General features: G+C 46.4%; 1 protein-coding gene across 1 annotated transcript in view; it reads right to left on the reverse strand.

Moving 5' to 3' along the window:
* ZFR2 (zinc finger RNA binding protein 2) overlaps positions 1–22,180 on the reverse strand; it is a 124,775-nt gene that overhangs the window by 49,859 nt on the left and 52,736 nt on the right. Inside the window, exons 4-6 of the mRNA XM_019550679.1 lie at positions 7,100–7,315; positions 6,717–7,006; positions 156–338 (exon numbers count right to left, since the gene is read on the reverse strand). Of these exons, the coding sequence (XP_019406224.1) occupies positions 156–338; positions 6,717–7,006; positions 7,100–7,315 (689 nt within the window). The remainder of the gene's footprint in view (positions 1–155; positions 339–6,716; positions 7,007–7,099; positions 7,316–22,180) is intronic.

The following is a 22,180-nucleotide window of genomic DNA, read 5'->3' on the forward strand; positions in this document are numbered from 1 at the left end:
TTTTGTACTTCAACTTTCTTCTCAAAAGTATTTTCCAAAGTATCTATCAGCTCCAAAGAATTTTTTTAGAACATCAGCATCTTCTATAATCAGATGTTTCACACCGTCCACCTACATAAAATAGGTGAATCCATAGTCCCATTGAACTATCCTACCTTTTGATGCTTGGCTCCTCGGATATGTGCTGCATATGCGTCTGCTCCTGTACAGGACACATCACAGAGCTCACATCGAAGCTGCGTCTGCATGCCACGAGGGCCAGTGTTCACCTGGTTCCCTGTTTTCTGAGCTGCCTCTTTCTTTTTGTGCTTTTGTCCTTCTAAGTGCTCCCGGTAGGTCTGTAGTCAAACAGGGAAATCCATTTTAAGCAGTGATGCAATACCAGTAACACCATTTCAAACTTTCCTTGGAATCAGTCTAGCTTTAAATGTAAGGGTAAGTGCGACTCAGGTCATCTTGTAAGACACTCTATTAATTCCCTCGTATTTACAGCATCTGGAGACAATAGATACAGCATTTCCAAGCAGGAGATTCAACCGGATTCTTAGAAATACATAGGACAGAATTCTATTTCTGTTTTTTGTGCATAATTGGCAGTTTTCTAGCTGCATAAGTGGCACTTCTGGCACTTAAGTGCAGGTTGTGATTTTATTACATCTGCACTGAAGACATCTAAGTGCATGTAGACTGAACATGTGCAGTATGGTATGTACGAAAACATGGAACTCCTAAAAATCGGTGAAGCCCATGAGTAGTGGGTGTTAGATGCTATAGGACAGGGGTGGGAAAAATGCTGGATCCAGCCAGTGGCCAGACTCCATTTCCCAGCAGCCCCTGCCCACATTGTTGTGGCCTATTTCCATGGAGACTCCAGCAGCTGCAGGGCCATGACAATGCAGAGCCAGGGTTTCCATGGAGACTGGCCTCAGCAGCACTGGATGGGTGGGAAGCTGCTGCAGATCAGGGCTGGGGTCTTGTGGTGGCGACAGCATGGTCTGGAGCTGGGACAGAGCCACGATCTGCTGCCTACATGCCCCTGCCCAGGGCATGCAGGCAGTGGATCACAGTTCTGCCCTGGCTCTGGACCACACTGTCACCACTGCAAGATCCCAGCCCCTGGATTGGTTTTGCTACATTTGTATTGTTACAGGTTTATAAACATGTAACTCTTAAAGTGTAGGGGTGAGATGACACGTTACAATTAGGCCATCGGCCCCTCCATTCCCAGATAAGATGCCTGACAGCAGCAGAGGAGCTCCCTACCCCAGGCTCCTGGGGTCCACACCATCCCTCTATTCCCACCATCCAGTCCCTGCTGGGCCTCCTGGGGGAAGAAGTGAGGGGGCAAGGATCCAGCAGAGGCTGGATCCAAGTGTAAGGGGACCATGCAGGCTGTATGGAGCCTGGGAGCAGGCAGAGAGGGGGAAACCCCCCACTGGCACCTCTGCTGCTGCTGTTTCCACACTTGGGATAATTGGGGTGGCAGGGCATTGATCTGGAAGGGTCAACTGAGGGATGGAAAGAGGATCTAGGAGCTGACAGAGAGCAGAAGAGTAATTTGGGGGACAGCAGGGGCAATCCAAGTGATGCAGGGAACTCCTTCCTCCCTCTTCTGCCCACCTTATACTGTGGCTAGAGCCAGTGAGAAGGGCGGAAATGGAGAAGACTTGAATCCCCTAGCCACAGCCCTACTCACCGGCCTTCTAGCAGCAGATCTGAGCAGTGCACATTAGAGAGGGTATTAACCCTGAATGTGTAACTAACCACTAGCACTTGTTAACCTTAACACAGACTGACATTCCTTAGAATTAGCACCCGTTAACTCTAGCATGTAACCTCACCTTAATAACAGCCGTTATGTGATCCAATACAGCAGCTCTTCCCTCTCCATTTGAAACAATTCTAAGTACCTCCTCTTATATTTGCATACAAGGAAGCCTCATGAAATACAATGGCTATCATTAAACTGAGCCCAAAGCAACACATGCTAAATAATGGAAACCAACTATGAAGCTGATTAAATGCTATATAATACATGGCTCATATTGGGCAAACATGGTGGTAGGAACCAGGGGTGTGTGAAGCAGGCCTTATTTGGTTTGGATTCAGCCCGAATCAGGGACAGTGATTTGGATCACTCTGATTCGATTCAGCTGAATCAGAATCTGAAGATTTGAGGCTGATTCGGAGAACCAGTGATTAGGGCTTTAAAAAACTTTAAATATTTTTTCTACATACGTTGCAGTAGCAGGCATGGCTCATGAATGCTGTGATGCTGTGTGCATGGAGCATCCCACAGGAGTGTGGGGGGGCCTCCACATGCTTGGTGGTGAACCTGGAAGTGGATTGGAAGTAGCTCTAGTCCACTTCTGGGTCTGCCAGGGAAGTCTGCTGGGGGCCCCCCCCACGCCACCCTGGGTTGGTGACTGGCCATGGGGGGAACCTGGGTGTCCCCCAACATCCAGGAGGGACCAGTCACCGAACGGGGGGGGGGGAGGGGGGAGCTCCCCCACACGCTCCCCGGAGGACCTGGAAGTGCTTCTGGTCCAATTCTGGGTCTGCTGCCAAGCACGCAGAGGAGCCCCCCATGCTTCTGTGGCAAATTCCATGTGCCCCAGCATCACAGCATTCATGAGACCCTGCTACCTAGGAGTACATAGAAAAAACATTTAAAGTTGTGTCTATGTCCAAATCTTTCTGAATCAATTTGGAGGGTTCTGATTTGATTCAGCGAGATTAAAGGGTCCTCTGATTAGATTAAGAGATTCAGCCACCAAATTGGGCTGAATCTCTGCCAAATCGAATCAGGGACCAAAACTCTGCACAGCCCTAGTGGGAACCTTTTAGAAGTACAGGTTAGTACATTCCATCTGAATAAGGTATGTGGTAGTGTCCATTGTGTATGGTCCTCCTCACCACCAACTCTTTTTAAAGTCACGGTGAACCATTACATTGTACACATTGCATGCATGTGTACATCTTGCTAGCAAGCAACTTTGACCTAGTGGGACTAACTGAAACCTGGTGGGACTCTTCTCATGACTGGGTGGTGGGAATAGAGGGCTATAAGTTGTATAGATAGAGTAGGGAAAAAAGGCTGGGGACTTGCTCTCTCTGTCAAAGAACAGTACACATCTTCCCTAATCAAATTAGGGGCAGAGGGTGGTCAAGCAGAGACTCTGTGGGTTAGGATCCAAGGGGCGCAGGGTGAAAGAGATCCGGGGCGGGGGGGGGGTCTACTACAGGCCGCCACACCAGGACGACGAGCTAGACCAGGAATTTTCCAAGCAGCTCCAAGAGGCTGTGAGGTCTAGAGATATGGTAGTTATGGGGAACCTTAAGTGCCCAGACATATGCTGGGAGGAGCAGTCAGCTAGATCTAACCGCTCTTGCAGGTTCTTAACACAGGAGATAAGGGGCAACGCCTTGCTTAACAGCCACAGGGGATGATCTGGTGGGGGACCTGCAGATTCAAGGCAACTTAGGGGACAGTGATCACCAAATGATTAAATTCACTATTCAGCAAAGGGCGGGCATTATACCCAGTAGGGCACAGGTGCTAAATTTTAAAAAAGCTGACTTTAATAGACTCAGGGGATAGGTTATAGCAGGGTGCTAGGAGCTAAGAATTTAGATGTGTTGAGGGTCCAGGATGGGTGGACATTCCTCAAGGAAACCGTTCTTTGGGCTCACTGCGAGTCAATCCCATGGGGATTTCCCAGAGGAAAGGGGGCAAAGGGGCCAGGAAGCCCCTTTGGTTATCCAGGGGCATCCAGGATACCTTAAGGGCAAAAAAAAGAAGCATACAGGATGTGGAAGCAGGGAGCAGCTAGCAAAGAGGAGTATACGTCTTTGGCCCGCACCTGCAGGGAGTTGGTCAGGAAGGCCAAGTCAGCTCTAGAACTCAGGGATTAAGGACAATAAAAAGTCCTTCTTTAGGTACGTTGGGAGCAAAAAGAGGGTACAGGATAGCATAGGACCCATACAGGATGGGCAGGGGGGCTGACAGATAGCAGGGACAAGGCAGAGCTCTTCAATGAGTTTTTTGCCTCTGTCTTCTTAAATGGGAATCTAGACGAACCCTCAACATACATCACAGACACCAACAAAGGGAACATCAGCCAACCAATGGTCAGTGCTGACACGGTAAAAAGACACTTGGAGGGACTGGACGTATTCAGATCACCAGGACTGGAGGGACTCCACCCACAGGTAACGAAGGAATTAGCGGGAATCATGGCTGGTCCTCTGGCAAGGATATATGAGCGCTCATGGTGCTCATGTACCCCTGGATCTGCACAGAGGGGGTGGGCTGGAGCCAGGGCTGCATCAAGTTCTTCCCGGCAGGGTGGGGCTGCAGCCACAAATTCACTGTATCCACTTCCCAGTGCAGCCCTGACCTGCCGGAAGGAGCTTTGCATAGCCCTGGCCCTGTTCCATGCAGATCTGCACACACCTCTCCCTCCTCGCCATGTCCCCCAGATGAGGCACGGCTCTGTCTTGCACCTGCCCTGAGCAGCACTTGTCCCAGCCTCAGCCCCTCACCTCCCTTCCCATGGGGGCCTTGATCTGCATGCCCATGCCCCTTCCCTCCCTCCTCCCCCTCCACTACACCAGAATTAGTAGCTGGAGGCAGCTCTCCACACTGCTTGGTTGGGTACTGGAAATCGGATTGGCATCAGCTGATATGCCTCCCTAAAAATCGACTATCAGTATCGACCGCAAAAATCTCTATTGGTGCACCCCTAATGACAACACCATATAGTTCCAGTCATGAGCATGGGGCTAATTAGCACATGGAGGTATCTAGTTGAGGGGGTGTTTGGAGTACAGGCATATACTGAGCAGTGCTGAACTGAGGGGTCACCTTGGCTTAAAATCCTTGTTTCTGCTGGGGCCCAGCCCAATAAACTACATGGCAAATCATGAGCCTTTCGGCTTTGGGCTAATATGCATAGTTTGTACTATATATAAGTTGTAAAGTGCTGCTTAAAAGTGTGTTTATGGAGTGCCTCTGCTACAACTTGCAGTAGTTAAAAAAAAAAAAGGGTAATAAGGATCAATTCTGGATGAAATGAGTCTATGGGTACTATATGCAAATTACTGCAACTATGTTTAATTTCAAGGTCACTGTTTTCAAATTTGTTCCACAATTCCATGTGCTCAGGGAGAACAGGGTCTGACAGTAAGGTGGGATGGAGGGAAGGGGCTGCATGGAGAGGTAGAGGGCAAGGGGACTACCTGATCCCCAGATTTATTTTTCCTGCTGTAGCAGTGGGAGGGGGCAAACCTCCAATAATCAGATTCTATACTTATGGGTTTAGTTCAGTTTAGTTCTCCCTAAATTGAAACAGTGGGTTTTTAAAAACCCACCGTTTTCCACCGTTTCAATTTAGGGAGAACTAAACCAAGCTAAACCCCCATCGTGTGTATACAAGGGTTAGGGAGCCCAGTTTTTAGAGCTTACCTGCCTCTCCTGTGGCGTGGGGAGTGGAGGGGGCGCAAACTGCCAGTGGGCTGAGTTGGAGGGGACCCTGGTGGGTCCCTAAGCTGTGGGGGACCTCGGTGCTTCCCTCCATGACACCGGCACCCCCCACGTAGCACCTGCCTGCTGGCACCCAGCCCAGGTGGTCTCAGGGGGCGCCACAGCTGTGAAGGGAAGCACCGGGCTCTGCACAGCTCAGACAGGCAGGCAAGCTCCAGGAGGAAAAGAAAAAGGATCAAACTCCTCATTGCTTTTTTTTCCCTTCAGTTGAGCTTACCTGCACCAGCTGCTGCTGGGTTGCACAGCCCAAGCTGCATGGGGCTCATTGTTCCCTTTGCAGCTGCGTGGCTACCTGGGACCACCTGGGCTGGGAGCCAGCAGGCAGGTGCTGCCTGGGGGGCACTGCCACCATGGAGGGACCCACCAGGGTCCCCCACAACTTGGCCCACCTGCAGCTTGCCCCCCACCCCACCATGGGAAAGGCAGGTGGGCTCTAAGAATAAGCACATGGATTTGAGGAGCAAATTTGAAAACAGTGACCTTGAAATTAAACATAGCTGTAGTAATTTGCATATAGTAGCCATAGACTTATTTTATCCAGAATTGATCCTTATTACCTTTTCGCATGTTTAAGCACCCACTGAAAGGAAAATACTGGCCCACCGGAGGACACAAGCATTATTCAATTTGAAATGTAGCCAGCAGCAGGTTCCATAAAAATATGCTGAGATTAGGAAGACCAGAAGGAGCAGCGATACAGACAAGTAGGTAGGGAAGTGGCACATAACAGCAGTAATTTGGAAACTGGCCATAGATTAGGACTTGTTTTAATTTTTAAAGCAACTGTCAAAAATTGTTATACCTGGGGTATTTACAGCCTTTTGTGGCAAATGTGTAACATAATTTTGTGTTACTTGCTCAAAATATAATTGTTCATAAACTACAAACAGAACTACATTGTTCAGCCTAGCACATCAGGAACTTGCTATGCTTACCTGTGAGTATACGGTTTCATCCAGCATGCTAACAAACAGTTTAATAAGCCTGGTGTACCTGGACACTTATGCAACTACACCCTGTGACAAATGGAAATTAGCTCTATCTATGCATCATTAACCCCCTAACAGTAATCCATTATGGATCAATAAGATGTCATTTGTTAAACTAGATGATTGGAAAAGGGTGTAGAGATTACATAAAGTGCGAACATGGGCAAAAAAGGATTGCTAACCTGGGGACCAGCACAACTGATCTTGCAAATGTCACAGTAGTGAAGCTGAGGTTGTTTAGGCGGTCCTTTGGGTTTCAGCTGCTTGTTTTGAAAAAGTGGTTTCTTGTTGAAGCTGTTGTTCGAGCTGTTGTTTGCGCTGTTCCCTGTGCTGCTCCAGGAAGGAGAGCTTGTGGTTTTTGGTTGCTGTGACACGGGTGGTGGCTGCTGTTGGGCTTGGGCCTGCTGAGGTGGTTGATAGTAAGTAGTAGCTGCTGTGTATGTTGTGGCATCATAACTGGGATAATTTGACCCTAGTAGGAAGAAAGAGAAAAGAAAGCACTTTTTGCAGTTTGTAGTCTAAGTAAAAGCTGATAATTGGAAACCTGCACCAAGTTTCTCCTTACCAGAATAAGGTACAGAAGTGGAGGTATATAAAGAAGAGGGAGTGTATGAAGAAATGGGGGAGGCAGATGTATTCTGGTGAACCGTTGTCACTGCTGGGTAAGTATTATAGCTTGCAGGTGTGGAACTTGTTGCTTGAACTGGTTTAATTGCAGTCACCTGCCTCTCAGGCTGGCTTGGATTATATACAGTAGATTGACCATAGCTGCCTTTGGAACCTAAAAAACAAACATATAAAGTCATCTTCTGGAAAAAATAAAAACAGATGCATGATGTTTTTTAACATTTGCACCAACCTACCTTCCTCTTTATTCTTAATATACTATTTGTTAAACCAGAAGACAGAAAGTATTAAGTAACAAGATATAACTGTACCACAAATATATTAGCCTGGAAAGAAAACTATTACAGGTAATTTGACTGAAGTATTTCAGGTTATGAAAAATATAGCTAAAGACCTGGTTAGTCCTTCCTTTTTTCCTATTCTGCCATAATAAACAGTTAAAAACACAGTAAATGAAAGGAGATATTTTTTCCTTACCTGTTAATATTGTTTCTCATAATGGAACTCACAGTTGGATAGGTTCCACTCACTCAGCTGGCTCTGATTTCAAGTGTTAAAGGGAGACTCCAATAACCAGTTGCAGAACAGGAAGTACCCCAGAAGATCTATTCCCAAGCTTTCATACAAATTGGTTAAAACTGGAAAAAGATATTTTTAAGCACCAATAAGAAACACTTCCTTGAAGATTATAAAAACCAATAACCTGAAAACATAGGAGGGTTCCTCTGGAATGGTGGATGTCCTAATTATGAGAACTATTTTGTTTTCTCTCACATGCACGTTCCATCCAGCTATCCAAAAGACTCACTGCTGGGAACTATCAGGTGATAAAATGATGAATGTAGCCAGAAACAACATAATGGTCAAGAGGAAGGCAGGGGTCCATCTGATCATTAGATTTTTTGGTGTAATTATTTTACATCAGTGGCAGCTTATTAAACCCTATGGCTACAAACTAATAAAGTTTCACTAAGTTGAAACTTGTCAATATTGTATTAGGTGAAATAACATAGAGGGATCCCATATTTACCTTGAAAGTTTTCTGCTTGGAAGCACCATTTCTTTGTGCCCAATAAAGAAATATGAGCCTTAGAGTGTGCTAAATGGATTTTCTTAAATGATTCTTACTAGATATGACGCATCTGGGTTTTACTGCCAGACTGGCCTGTGCAGAAAAATGTAGTTTTGAGGCTTTTTTGTTCATCTTGTAGATGCCTTATAAAAATTAGGAAAGTTTGACTTGGTTCTACCAAAGTAACACCTTAAGATACTATAGGCATCTAGACTGTCCCAACTTTTTGTTTAAAAGGGTCCACGAGGAAATCTGTTCTGACCCCACTTTCACATAGCTACACAGAACCCAATAAAAAAGGACCAATGAAGTGATGGAGAGTATTACTGTTTAACTCATCTCTCTGAAGACAGACCTTTTAATGCTTAAAATGTTATATACAAGAAGCCAGGGCTTAATCTTTTCATAAGGGATTCCAATATGGCTGTGATGGAGGGTATAAGAAGGTACCAGTGAAATCCACAGGCACATAGTTTAGAGGTTCATCTCCTTCTCCTGGTACCTGGGCCACAGAAGTGGATGAACCTGCTATATCCTAAGCTTGATGACAAGGATTTTTTTTGTTTGTGCATCAGAGGCTCACATGTTAAGATCCAGAGGTCCAAGTTCTATCCCTACTGATGATGATTGATCTGGGAATGCAGCATTATAGTTATACTCTGAAGCCTCTATTAATGAGGATATATGTTGTATATGATCTGATAAGGGCAGGAGGTCTTTTCTAGTTTTTAAAAAAAAGATTTCTACCAATAAAACCTGATCATATGACTAGCTTAAGATACCTAACCTCTCAGATTCTGACTTACAAGATTCTAGATGGAATAGACATGTAGGAAAATTGGAGCGCATCTCACTTTGTGTGTCAAGCAAGGAAATCGCAGCCCTCAGAGCCAAAAGTGGATTTAGAAGTCAATCAGGCAAAACAAGAGTGATCTTTCCTGGCACTTTTGGTTAGATGATATACAGGAGTTAGATTATCACCTTTGTGACATGGACTGGCAATACAGCAACAGCCTCTCTGGTATCTTTGGAAAATCTTAGAGGTCTTGTTTGTTGGACAGGGAAAGAGATTCAAGCAAAAAGTGTCCCATGCTTACGTAACCCCCTCCATGTGATCTGGCAGTCTGCTCTGTAAAGCTCCTGGGAAGGGCTGGACTCTGGAATCTTTTAGAAAACAGTAGCTGTTAGAAACAGAAGTGAAGGCTACTGGTTCAATTAAAGACTGACATTGTGAGAATTATAGATGGTCAGGAAAAACCAAAATCACTTAAGTAGAAATGCCATGAAAAAACTGTTAAAGCTTAGTGCATGTTCTGTTCTTCTGAGTAGGTGACAAACAGATAGAATGGAGGAAGAGTTGTTGAATTCCTGTGCTAGGTGTCTAGTTACTGTCAAAAAAGCAATAGTACCCCTTTACTGGGGGAAGGAAGAGTTGTTATATAGGACAGCAGGCTGTGATCTTGGAAAGGACATAAGGGAGGGAGGGGAGAGGGGTCTCCCCTGGTTATAAGGCAGGGGAGTGGTAGTGGTCCAGGTTATGTAGCTGGATGTTCCAGTTCTACAAGGACAGAATTCCTTGTTAAACAATCTCTGCAAAAGCACTAGGATTCTATACTCTTATGGGCTGTACCATAATTTTATGATACATGTTAAAGCTAAATTAGATGGAACTAATACTGGATTTGTTCATGATGAGGTTACAGCACTCCAGGGCATGCAATGTCTGGTCCTGAAGAAGTAGTCATTCTGCAAGGGAATTTCAGGAGCTTTTGAGCTGGTTGCAAAAACCATAATCCCATAGAGGTTGCACTGAACATAATCTGTCTGACACGCTTTTGTACATTTCAAATTGTTCTGTTTATCGAGCAATTGTGAAGATAACGGTAAATCTGTATCTTATACTGCGGCTACAGCAAACACAATAGGTTTGAGGAAATTGTTTAGGCAGAAAAATTCACACAATTGGCTGTTGACATCTAGTTTCATAGTTACTAGTCTCATAAATTCCCTTTCGAATCTTTTCCCCCCAGATTTAGAGGAGAGAGAGCGCGCCAATATAAAACCTCCCGTTTGCTCTGCAACTACAGACCTGGAACAGTTTCCTGATTTTTGTTCTAGAAGAACTGGAGTTATGGCTTTTACTTCTAGTTTGTAGCACCACTATTTTTTGTTCTGGCTGGAGGGAAGGGGGAAAAAGGTGGAATTTGTTCAAACTGTATTATATATTCTTCACTCATCATATCTGGTGCATGAAGATATATGTATAGTGTTTATCTGTCCAGGCATCAACATTTCAGACATCTTTTTGAGTACAAATTAAATAGACTCAGAGAAGACATGTTCCTGAAAAGATTCTGGGCATATCCTCAAGTGAGGTACTGTGTAGGTATTTGCGAAGGAATATAAAGAGAATTAAAAGTTACTGGGATTTTCATTAGTATTTGAATAAATGATTTGCAGCAGTCCTGTTGTTATGATGTCAAAATACGGCCTATAATAAGATTAATTAGTAAAATCATGGGTTTTCAACCTTTTTTAGTCTAAGTACCCCTGGTGGCCGGACGCCGAGTGGGGACGGAGGGCAGTGGGGAGAGTGCACCACTGGACATGGAGCAGGGAGGCGGGGACGCCATGCAGGTGGGTGGGGACGGAGCACCGCCACCTCCCAGGAGCAGGGCCGGGGCAGGAAAGCTCACCGGGCTGGGGTGAGGGCAGTGTCACCCCTCTGCAGGGCAGGGAAGCTCACCGGGCTGGGGTGTGGCGGCGATGGCTGCTATGTGCGAGCTTCCTCACCCTGCAGAGGGGTGCTGGTGCCCTCACCCCACACCAGCCCTACTCCTGGGAGGCAGTGGCGCTTCATCCCCGCCTGCCCACGCGTATCCACTAGGACCAGTTCAAGTACTCCCAGGGGTATGTGTACCCCCGGTTGACAACCCCTGGTATAAATGATGTTTAAGGGAAGAAGAAACAAGCCCCTGGCTGAGTTTACAAAGTGTGTAGCAAATCAATATTTTTTTATTTGTAAATTGACCAAATTTGATCTAGGATTTTTTGGGGTGACCAAAATTATTTTCCAACAGTTTACACCAGCAAATATGGAACACAGTAATTTTAGAGACAGATTTATTTTATTTAAAAGAAATTTACTTTTGATGAGAGAAAATGCACCTTAAGAGATGTCTTAAATTATCCCTGGCAAAAGTCATCCCAAGCCACAACCTGAAGAGACGGCATTCACTCCTTGTAAAAGGAAGCAACTATATACTTAGCTTTTTTGAATTTGTCCTTAGTTCCAATGTCTCTATTGGACAATGATGCTTATGAGGAAAGAGTAATTTTTGGATTAAAGCAGAAAATATGATTTATGGAAAATAAAAAGGATAAGAAGGGCTGTTAATGCAATACAAGAACAAGGGAAAATTTTTGTTTTGCTCTTTCTCCCTTTTCGAGTTGAGAAGGACATCCTTGTGACCACAAGAGCAGTACTGACAAATCTAAATCTACCCTACCAGCTCCAGCTCCTCTGGCAAATAACTGGGTATTGTAATATTTTTCCTCAAGGAAGGAAACAGAACATTTTATAAAGAACTATTCCTATGTTAAACAAGCCTTGATCATACCAAACTCTTTAGAAAGGAATCATTGATATCTAATGAAGGCAAAAGCTGTCAGCCAGGCCAGACATCTCCAAGTTTGCTTGCTAGCATGTAGGGCACTTGTACACATAACGGGACTTAATTCTCATTAATTTAAATAGGTTTATTACATTTAAAATGTTTTTTTTTTAAATGTGGCATCAATGTTCACATGTGGTAGCCTTTACAATGAATTAAACCCAGTGTGCAATTCACAATAAATTCCAGCAGGAGGAACTGCATACCAATCCACCCACTGCTATCTTCCGTACTGCATTACAGCAGGGGGCGCATTTAAATCCTGAATCCCCTCCCTCACTCCGGAAATGCCCCCGAAAGGCCCATTCCCATGAAGCCAGGGATCCCCATGCTAAGCTGTGATCATGCCCTCCCCCACCCATCCCCAACTACATGGACTCCCACGTGAATCCACCTATGATAAAAAAAAAAAAAAATGCCACATCCGGAAGGAACTGTATGAATTTTAACCTTTTAATTTTAAAATTTTTTTTCCAACACACAATTTATTGAAAAAAAACCCTAGTCATTATAAAAAAACAGTATAAAATACAGTATGTATAAAAATAAATTTACAGTATAAAAAGTAAAAAGAAATGTAAAAATACAGCATTTTCCCTTGTAGGCTTAAATAAATAATTACATAAACTCCAGTAAAAAAACCTACTAAAACGTATATTACTTTACTATATTCCTATTAAGACTATTTATACTATATACTATTCATACTATTTACACTCGATTATTATCTCTAATCTAGTTGCATATCTATTTCTATTTGTATTCTACTCTATGTATATATCTAGCTACATATCTGTCTACCTATATATCTATCTACACACTCTATCTATATATCTATTCTACTCTATTCTACCTATAATGTTTCTAACTCAATTTTATATGTGTGTCTATCTTCTATCTTCTTATTCACTTTCTTCTTCATCCCTCTGCTCTATTTCTGCTCTTCTACGAGGCCTGCAGGGGAAGAAAGAAGAGGTTTTGGCCCATACTCCCAAAACCAGCTGCTTCACTTCTCTGCTACTGGCTGCAAAGTACACTACGGAGTCTCTGGTGGAGAGTTCTGAAATTACCTAAATATGACCCAGGATGCAGTGTATCCCGGGCGGTGGGTCTGGCATGCAGCACCCACCATCCATCGGGTTCCTGGAATGCAAATATAAGAAATAGGAAAGTTACCCTGAAATACTAAAGTATCAGCATGTGCTGAGGCATACCCCCTCAACGGCAAATTTACCGGTAGGTGCAATCCTGCGGTGGCTGCCCGTCCCGGGTGCTGGGTGCGGTGGTGGCCGGAGGACCATGTAAACTACCAGTGGTGGTGGTTGGACCATCACCACCATGACAGGGTACCACATTACAGATACCAATGCTGGGGCAGTTGTTGTGCTGCCCACTCCATGTTTTTTCTATTGCTATTGGACTACATTTCCCAGCAGTCCCTGTAAACGTCTTGGGCTGGTTTCCGTGGAGACCAACTCCTGCTGCAGCTGCACTGTGATATGGCAGCCCTGAGGTTTCCGTGGATACTGGGCCAGATGCACAGGGCTGGGCACATGGATATGTGCAATTCCGGGGTGGCTACAGCCCCCCACTTAGCTAGTGGTGTCCCTGCTGTCAAGATGTGCAGCGAGCACATAGCATGGTGTGGAGCTGTAGCGCAGCCTCCCTGGCATTTTGCAGTGGTAACAACATGGTCCGTCGCTGGGGCACAATCCCAACCTGCAGCCTGCTGTGCCCCAGGGTCACCACCACAATGTCTCACCTAGCGCATCTTTATTTTAAACCTTTTTTTTTTTTCAGGACATACCATGATTTATATATATCTATCTCAGAATGAGAAGGTAATATATGTATTACTCAGAAAACAAATATAAAACACAATTTAAAACAAAATCAATCAATTGCTCTTACAAAAAATAAGTACCTTTAATAACAGAAATATCTTTTTAAAACTAAGAAAGTATAAATAAAAATAAGAAAGCCTTCCTCTGCCCAGGCAGCTACTCCCTCCTCTCCCCCTATGCTCTGCCACATTCCTCAGTGGCAGCAGACTACTCATTGCTCAGGTAACCACGGGAAGCCCCTCCCCACCACTCCAGCACCCGCAGTCACCAGTTATGAAAAAAACACACCATGTCCGGAAGGAACTGTGTAAATTACAACCTTTTATTTACAAAAGCAAAAAAGAATAAAAACTTTTTTTTCAAGAAAAACAAACAAATAAATATAAAAAACCCCAACTATAAATTAACAGAACCCAAAGGAAAAAATCCAGGGCACAAGGGCTGGCAGCATCACATTATCTTTGATGTTTTATTGTCGCACAGGGGAAGAGCCAAAACGGCTTTGCCCCATGCTCCCAAAACCACCTTCTTGGCCCGCCCCTACAGGATCCCCGTGGGAGATTTCAAGACCTATTTATCCGCTTGGCAGCAGCAGGTCCTGCAGGAGGGGTCTGGGACCACACGTCCACTGTGTGTGGATTTTCTGGAAGGCAATTCTAGTTATAGGAGTGGCGCAAGTTACCACTATGTAACGTGGTAACGTGCCAAGGCACACCCCAGTGACAAACTTACTGCCTGTGCACCTCCTTCTGCATGGGTAGGTGTTATTAAAGGTTGTGGAGGTGGTGGGGGAAGCAGGACCCACACAACTGGGGGTGGTAAAACCACCACCACCACTGGTACCAGCCTCAGAGCTGGGGTTTGTCCCCAAGGCAGGGCTCCATCTGCCCTGCTGGATGGGTGTGTGTCATAAGCAAACCTGCTGCTACCCAAGGAACTTTTCTGTTGGGAGCATAACTTTCCCCAGGCGCAGATGATCCATGTCTTACCCAGCCAGTCCCATTCCAACCAAACCTGCAGACAGCCCGTGGTACTTTGGGGACTGTAATTGTCCACACGGGTAGATTAAGATTAATTTGGGCCCTGGTCCCAGCCCCCCCAAGGATCCTACACCCTTTCCCTGTCCTGAAGCTGTCAATGAGCCCCAGCCGGTAGCTGTCCCAAGTGTTAATCCGCCTGAGTGTGTATGCGGGAGAGTGGGGGCTGCAATCTTTTCCTACACGAAGAGAAAGTTGGGCACCCATTAACCAGACTTGCTTTTGTGTGCAATTACTATGAACTACCTCTCAGTATAGTCATAGCCATGGTTGGGTGCTCCTGGAGTTTTAGCAGGCGTCCTCCCCTACCAAACTGCAGGAAGGCTCATACCCATTCCCCGCTTAACAAAAAACTATTCTGTCAATTCTCCATTTCTATTTTCATGTCTATTCACTTAGTAGTTATCATTTTACCTTTGAACTGCCTCTGTTCCAGTCTCGATTACTGTCCACATACCAACCCCCAACTTCCACCCACCAAAAAGCCAGGACTCCTGCAGGTTCATACCAACCCCCCACCTCCTGCCTGTGCTAAGGAGTGGTTTCATTAACACTTCACAGGACATGGTCCATCCTTGAAGGCTAAGCTACCTAGCGTTGTGGACCTGTGCCAAGTGTTGGGCACAGAGTTGTATATGTATGGGTCCCGTCCCCCTCTGCCCCTGCAGCAGGCAGCCTCCAAACAATAACCCCCTTACCCCGCTGGGGCAGCTGCTCCCTCCTCTCCCCTCCCTTCCCCCCCCACATGCCCTGCTGCAGTCCCCAGTGGTGGCCAGCTATTCATCGTTCAAGTAACCATGGGAAGCTGCAGCTGCCCACAGGGGGACCCCGCCTACACCTCCACCGCCTGCCTTCACTGCAACCTCCTTCCTGCCACTACAGACAATGTACTGAAGAAACAGAAGTTTTGTGTTATAAAATGACAAAAATATTATTTTTACCGGAAGAACTACCCAGTGCTCGTTACTGGCAGAGTCCATAATATGTGCAGCCAGGCAATCCCACACAAGGGCCACCCAACCAGCATCCCCATGCCTATGTTGTGGGGTGCCATGTGCTGCCCGCCCACCTCTCTGTCTGCCTGCAAATCACGCTAGCTAGGGGACAGAATGAGCAGGGTTCGAATGACTGCCTTCCTACTATTGCCGTAGAACTGGTGTGTGATCAATTAAAGAAACTGGACATATATAAGTCAGCAGGACTGGATGAACTTCACCCGAGAGTGCTGAAGGAGCTGGCCGAAGTAATCACGGAATGCCTGACTAATCTTTTCCAAAAGTCATGGCACTCTGGGAAGGTCCCTGAGGACTGGAAAAGGGTCAATGTTGTGCCCATCTTCAAGAAGGGGAGGAGGGAGGACCCGAATAACTATAGCCAGTTAGCCTAACTTCTATTCCAGCGAAAATCCTGGAAAAATTAATTAAGGCGTCTATGTGCAGAAGGTAGGATTCTGAACCAGAGCCAGCATGGCTTTGTCTCACCAACCGCATCTCCTTTTATGATCAGGTGACTCGCCACCTGGATAAGAGAGAGGAGGTTGACATTACATACCTCAACTTCCAAAAAGCTTTTGATCTGGTATCCCATGATGTTCTTGCAAGAAAATTGGAAGACTGTGGGCTTAACTGTGAGACAGTTAAGTGGGTAAGGAAGCTGGCTACAGGGTAGGACCCAGAGAGTTCTAATGAACAGATCTGTGTCATCTTGGCAGGAAGTGGCTAACAATATGCTGGCACGCATCAATTGATGCATCTCCAGCAAAACCAAGGAAGTGATTCTCCCACTCTACTGGGCATTCATGAGACCACAGCTGGAGTACTACGTCCAGTTCTGGGCACTGCACTTTAACAAGGAATTGCTAAAGTTTGAGAAGGTTCAGAGAAGGATGAGGGCAGGAAACAAATACAGGCAGACCTGGACAGGTTGGACAAATGTGCAGAAAACAACAGAATGCAATTTAAGGAAGAGAAATGCAAGGTGCTGCACCTAGGGAGGAAAAATGTCCAGCACACCTACTGCCTAGGAAATGACTTACTCGGCAGCATGGAAGCGGAAAGGGATCTTGGAGTCCTAGTGGACTCCAAGATGAATATGAGTCGTCACTGTGACGAAGTCATCAGCAAAGCTAACGGCACTTTATGGTGCATCAGCAGATGCATGACAAACAGAACCAAGGAGGTGGTACTTCCCCTCTATTGGCACTGGTCAGACTGCAGTTGGAGTACTGCGTCCAGTTTTGGGTGCCACACTTTAAGAAGGATGTGGATAACCTGGAGAGGGTACAGAGAACGGTCACTCGTATGGTTAAAGGCTTGCAGGCCAAACCCTACAAGGAGAGACTAGGGCACCTGGACCTCTTCAGCCTCCACAAGACAAGGTTGAGAAGCAACTTTGTGGCTGCCTATAAATTCATCACGGGGGCGCAGAAGGGAACAGGTGAGGCTCTACTCACCAAGGTGCCCCTGGGGGTTACAAGAAATAATGGCCATAAGCTAGCAGAGAGCAGATTTAGACTGGACATTAAGAAGAACTTCTTCAGTTAGAATGGCCAAAATCTGGAATGGGCTCTGAAGGGAGGTGGTGCTCTCGCCTACCCTGGGGGTCTTCAAGAGGAGGTTAGATAGGCATCTGGCTGGGGTCATCTGAACCCAGAACTCTTTCCTGCCTATGCAGGGGGTCAAACTCGATGATCTATTGAGGCCCCTTCCGACACTAACATCTATGAATCTATGACTCTATGAGCCGTATGATCAGAAACTTGTGTGGCAAGCCATACGATGAAAGGCTGAGGGATATGGGACTCTTCAGCCTGAAAAAAAGAAAGCTGAGAGGGGACTAAGTAGCAAGGTACCGCTACATTACAGGTATACATCAAACGCTAGGTGAAAAACTGTTCACCAGGGCACCCGTGGGGAAAACTAGGAGTAATGGTCACAGACTCCTGGAGGATGTTTTCAGGCTCAACATCAGGAAAAACTATTTCACAACTAGGGTGTCCAGACTATGGAATAACTCCCTCCAGGTGCAATCGCCTACCCTGAAAATCTTCAAGAGGAGATAGGATGGTCACCTTGCTGGGGTCACCTGGCCCCAGCTGTCTTTCCTGCTTGGTGCAGGGGGCTGGACCCAATGATCTTCTGAAGTCCCTTGCAACCTTACAGTCTATGAATCTATGAAATGTCTCCCTGGTCGTTCAGAATGTCTCCAGCCATTGTTGATCATTTCAAGTCATCAGAACGATTCGCTCCCATCAGTTAGGGGTGCTCATTAGGGCTGTATGAAGCTTTGGTCCCTGATTGGATTTGACAGAGATTCGGCCTGATTTGGCAGCTGAATCTCCAAATCCAAATTGAATCAAAGGACCCTTTAATCTCTCTAAATTGATTCGGAACCAACTGAATTGATTCAGAGAGATGCAGAAAGGTTCAGAGATTTAGACATAGACACAGATTTAAATGTTTTTTCCACGTACCTCTAGATAGCACGGGCTTGCAATCGCTGCAAGGCTGGGGCGCATGGAGCGTTCCACAGAAGCATGGGGAGTTCCCTAGTGCGCTCAGCAGCAGCAGACCTAGAAGTGGACTAGGGAGTCCATTTTCTGTCTACCTGCCTTCCCAGCTCGGCGACTGGTGCCTCCTGGGTCTGGGGGAGGCACCTGGGGTCCCCCTGTGGCCAACTGCTGAGCCGGGAGGGCACAGGAGGGCCCCCGGCGCACTCCCTGGCAGACCTGGAAGTGGACTGAAAGTACTTCTGGAATAAGCTCCCTCCCTCCCTCAGCTGCTCCTGAAGTCAATCCATAGAGCCCTGTCAGCTGCCGCTTCCACACCTGCTTATCCGTTATCCCATTCCACTGCACATTTTTTGCCCTTTTTTTGCGAGGCATGTTTATCTGCTGGCATCTCATCGCGAGTGTTTACAAGGATCATCATAGCATACATTCCAATACTTGGTTGCACTTCTATGCTATCCAGTAACTCCAAGACCATCAGCAGAAGACTCAGCTCCATTTTGTTCTCCTCACCCATTTCGCCCAGACGCTCCATTTCAGCCTCCTCACTCATTTTGTCAGGATTCTCCATGTCATCCTCCTCATGCATTTCATCTGGAATCTCCATTTGGTTCTCCTCACTCGTTATGTCTAGTTTCCATAAAGCCATATTGTTTTCCAGTATGTAGTAGGGCTGCTGTTGCATGTCAATAATTACCCCGCTCGGGAGGCTGTGCTATGGGTGGTAGCACAACAGAGCCTCTGCCCTGTACCAGTGATCAGTGGGTGTGGGGCAGGTGATATACCACCCATCCATTTAGAACTTATGGGGTTTAGGATGACCCCAAGAACCCGTTCATGCACCCTCAGAGTAAGGTACTGGCATTTACTGGATCAACGAATAGACACACCCAAGAAGCATCTCCCCAGAAAAGAGTCCTGCCCTGCAATATCCCAGGTTTGAAACAGGGGTGTGTGAGGGACAGCACTATGTCTCAATAGCTCCCATTAGCATCTCAAAACCCAGGTTGGTGTTTCCAAGTCTGTAGGTGTACAGGGGGTTGTTTGTCCCCAGGTGGAGCACTTTACATTTTTCAACATTGAACTTCATCAGGTCCAGGTCCACCTGTATCTGCAGCCTATTGTTAAGCGTGACCACGCTTCCCTATAACTTGGTGTTGGTCTGTGAACTTGGCCAGTGAGCTCTTCACCCCCACATCCAAATCATTAATAAAGACATTGAAAAATACTGGACTGATTACTGATTACTGATCTATGTGGGACACCACTGCCCACTTCTTGCCAGGATGACATAGATCCATCCGCTACAAGTCTCCGGGTCCTATCCTTCAGCCAGTTTCTCACCCACCTGACTGTCTCAAGGTTAAGCCCACAATTCTCCAATTTTCTTGCGAGGGCATTGTGGGATACTAGATCAAAGGCCTTTTAGAAGTCTAGGTATACAATGTCAAACTGTTCTTTTGTGTCCATGTGGCAAGTTACCTGGTCATAGAAAGAGATGAGGTTGGTAAGGCAAGACCTGTTCACAATGAAGCCATGCTGGCTGTCATTCAGAATCTTACCTTCTGCAAGTTTATTACAGATAGACTCCTTGATGAACTTTTCTAGGATTTTCTCTAGGATGAAAGTTAGGCTGATTGTCCTATAGTTACCCAGGTTCTCCCTCCTGCCCGTCTCGTGGATGGGCACAACATTGGCCCTCTTCCAGTCCTCAGGGACCTCTCCAGATTGTTACGAGTTGTGGAAGTGTTTTGCCAGGGGTTCTGCAATGACTTCAGCCAGCTCCTTCAGCATTCTTGGATGAAGATCATCCAGTCCTGCTGACTTGTACACATCTAATTTTATTAATTGATCACACACAAATTCTATGGCAATAGTAGGAAGACGATTATTCCTACTGCGCTCATCCTCTACTTTACCTGGTGTGGTTTTGCACATGGTCTGGTGAAAGACTGAGGTGAAGTAGTTAGTCAGGAGTTCAGCTTTCTCCTGGATGCTGATAACCAGCTCTCCTGAGTTGTTGAGCAATGACCCCACACTCTCATTTGTTTTCCTCCTGTTCTCTATGTACCTAAAGGAGGACTTCTTGTTGTCTTTGATTCCTATTGCTAATCTAAGCTCAGTTGCCACTTTATCTTGTCTTCTCTGTTCCCTGAAAATGCGGGCCGTTGTGGAATAGTCCTCCTTGGGGCCCTGCCCCAAGCTTCCATTGTTTAGATGCCTCTTTCTTAAGAGGACCGTGATGCCCCTGTTTAGCCAAGAGGACTTCCCAGCCATTCTGTTACCTTTTCTCCGCATGGGAATGGACTTCCTTTGTGCTTCAAGGATCATGCCCTTAAGGAACAACCACTCTTCATGCACATCTTTCGCCTTCAGTCCCTGGTCCCACAGGACTTGCACTATTAGTGACCTAAGCTTGTTGAAATTTGCATTTTTGAAGTCCAAGACTTCAATCCTGTTATCCAATTTGTCTGCCTTATGTTGGCCAGTGAACATGATGGTTTCCTTCTATATTTAAGTCGGTCACCAGGTCATCTCCTTTGGCCAGGACCAAGTCTAGCAGATTGTCACCTCTGGTTAGCCCACGCACCTCCTGAGTCAGGAAGAGCTCCTTAACACAGGTCAGGAAGGATTGCGACCATTTCAACTTGGCCGAGTGTTCCTCCCAGGAGATGTCTGGATAATTAAAATTGCCCATGATGACCATGTCACGTGCACATGCACTCTCAGTCAATTCTTGGGTGAACTCCAGATTGAGTTCCTCCCCCTGATTTGGTGGTCTGTAGTATACACCTACAGTCAGGTCTCTCTTGCCAGCCCGGCCCCGCAACTTGAGGATTTCAAGTTGTTCATTTTTGGATCCGATGTCAGTCTCCAAGGAGGTGTACTGCTCTTTCACATAGAGAGCAATGCCCTCATCTTTCTTCCACACCCAGTCCCTTCTATGCAGGGTGTAGCCCTCTGTAGCTATGCTTCAGTTGTATGAGGAGTCCCACAAGGTCTCCATAATCCCTACTAACTCATAATGCACACTGGAGAGTAGGAGGGCTAGCTCCTCCTGCTCGTTTCCCATGCTCCTGGAGTTAGTATATAGGCACCCGAGTCCTCCTCCTGAGGCCCTCATCTTCCTTTTCTGCTCATGAAGAACTATGTCCTGCAAGAGTGGCTCGCCCAGTATGTATGTATGTTGGTTCCTGGACATGTTTGAATTTGTGTATCCCTGTCCCCCAGCAATCTTAATTTCAAGTCCTGTCCAGAAGATCGGCCATCCAGGCTGTGAACAGGGACTTACCTTTCCTCGTGAGGTGGATGCCATCCCTTCCCAGGAGTCCTCTCTCCCTGAAGCGTGCGCCATAGTCAAGGAATCTGAAGCCTTCTTGGTGGTACCAGCATCAGAGATGTCAGTTGACTTCCTCTATGCCTATCACCATTACTTTGTTCATATTGCCCTGCCTGCTGGTTCTGAGACACAGCTGACACCTTCATAGTTATGCGTAAATGGAATTTTCAAAAAGTTTCGTTCAACACATTCTAATCAGAGTGCTCTAGTTAGACAAGACAGATGGCGGAGCACCGCCACGACAGTGGGGACTGATGAGCCCACTCTTTGGAGGCAGAGGGGGACAGCAGGGAATGGAGCCCCACCATAACACAGGAGAAGGAGACGGAGTCGGGGGGCACTGGCCTTGCCTTCCTGATCTGCTCCTTGGAGGCAGCACCCGGAGCACCCCCTGCTTGCCCCCCATACAAGAGTTGGCAGGGGAGGGGGCAGTTACCAGTAACCACGGCCACCACACCAATGCCCACAACTGCCGCACTGGGCCTGCACCCACGACCAAGCCCAGGACTGTGGCTGTTGGTGGGCCTGCAGGGTGTGGCACAGA

Source organism: Crocodylus porosus, unplaced genomic scaffold, assembly GCF_001723895.1.
Source record: "Crocodylus porosus isolate Cpor-Errol unplaced genomic scaffold, CroPor_comp1, whole genome shotgun sequence".
Lineage (NCBI taxonomy): Eukaryota > Metazoa > Chordata > Crocodylia > Crocodylidae > Crocodylus > Crocodylus porosus.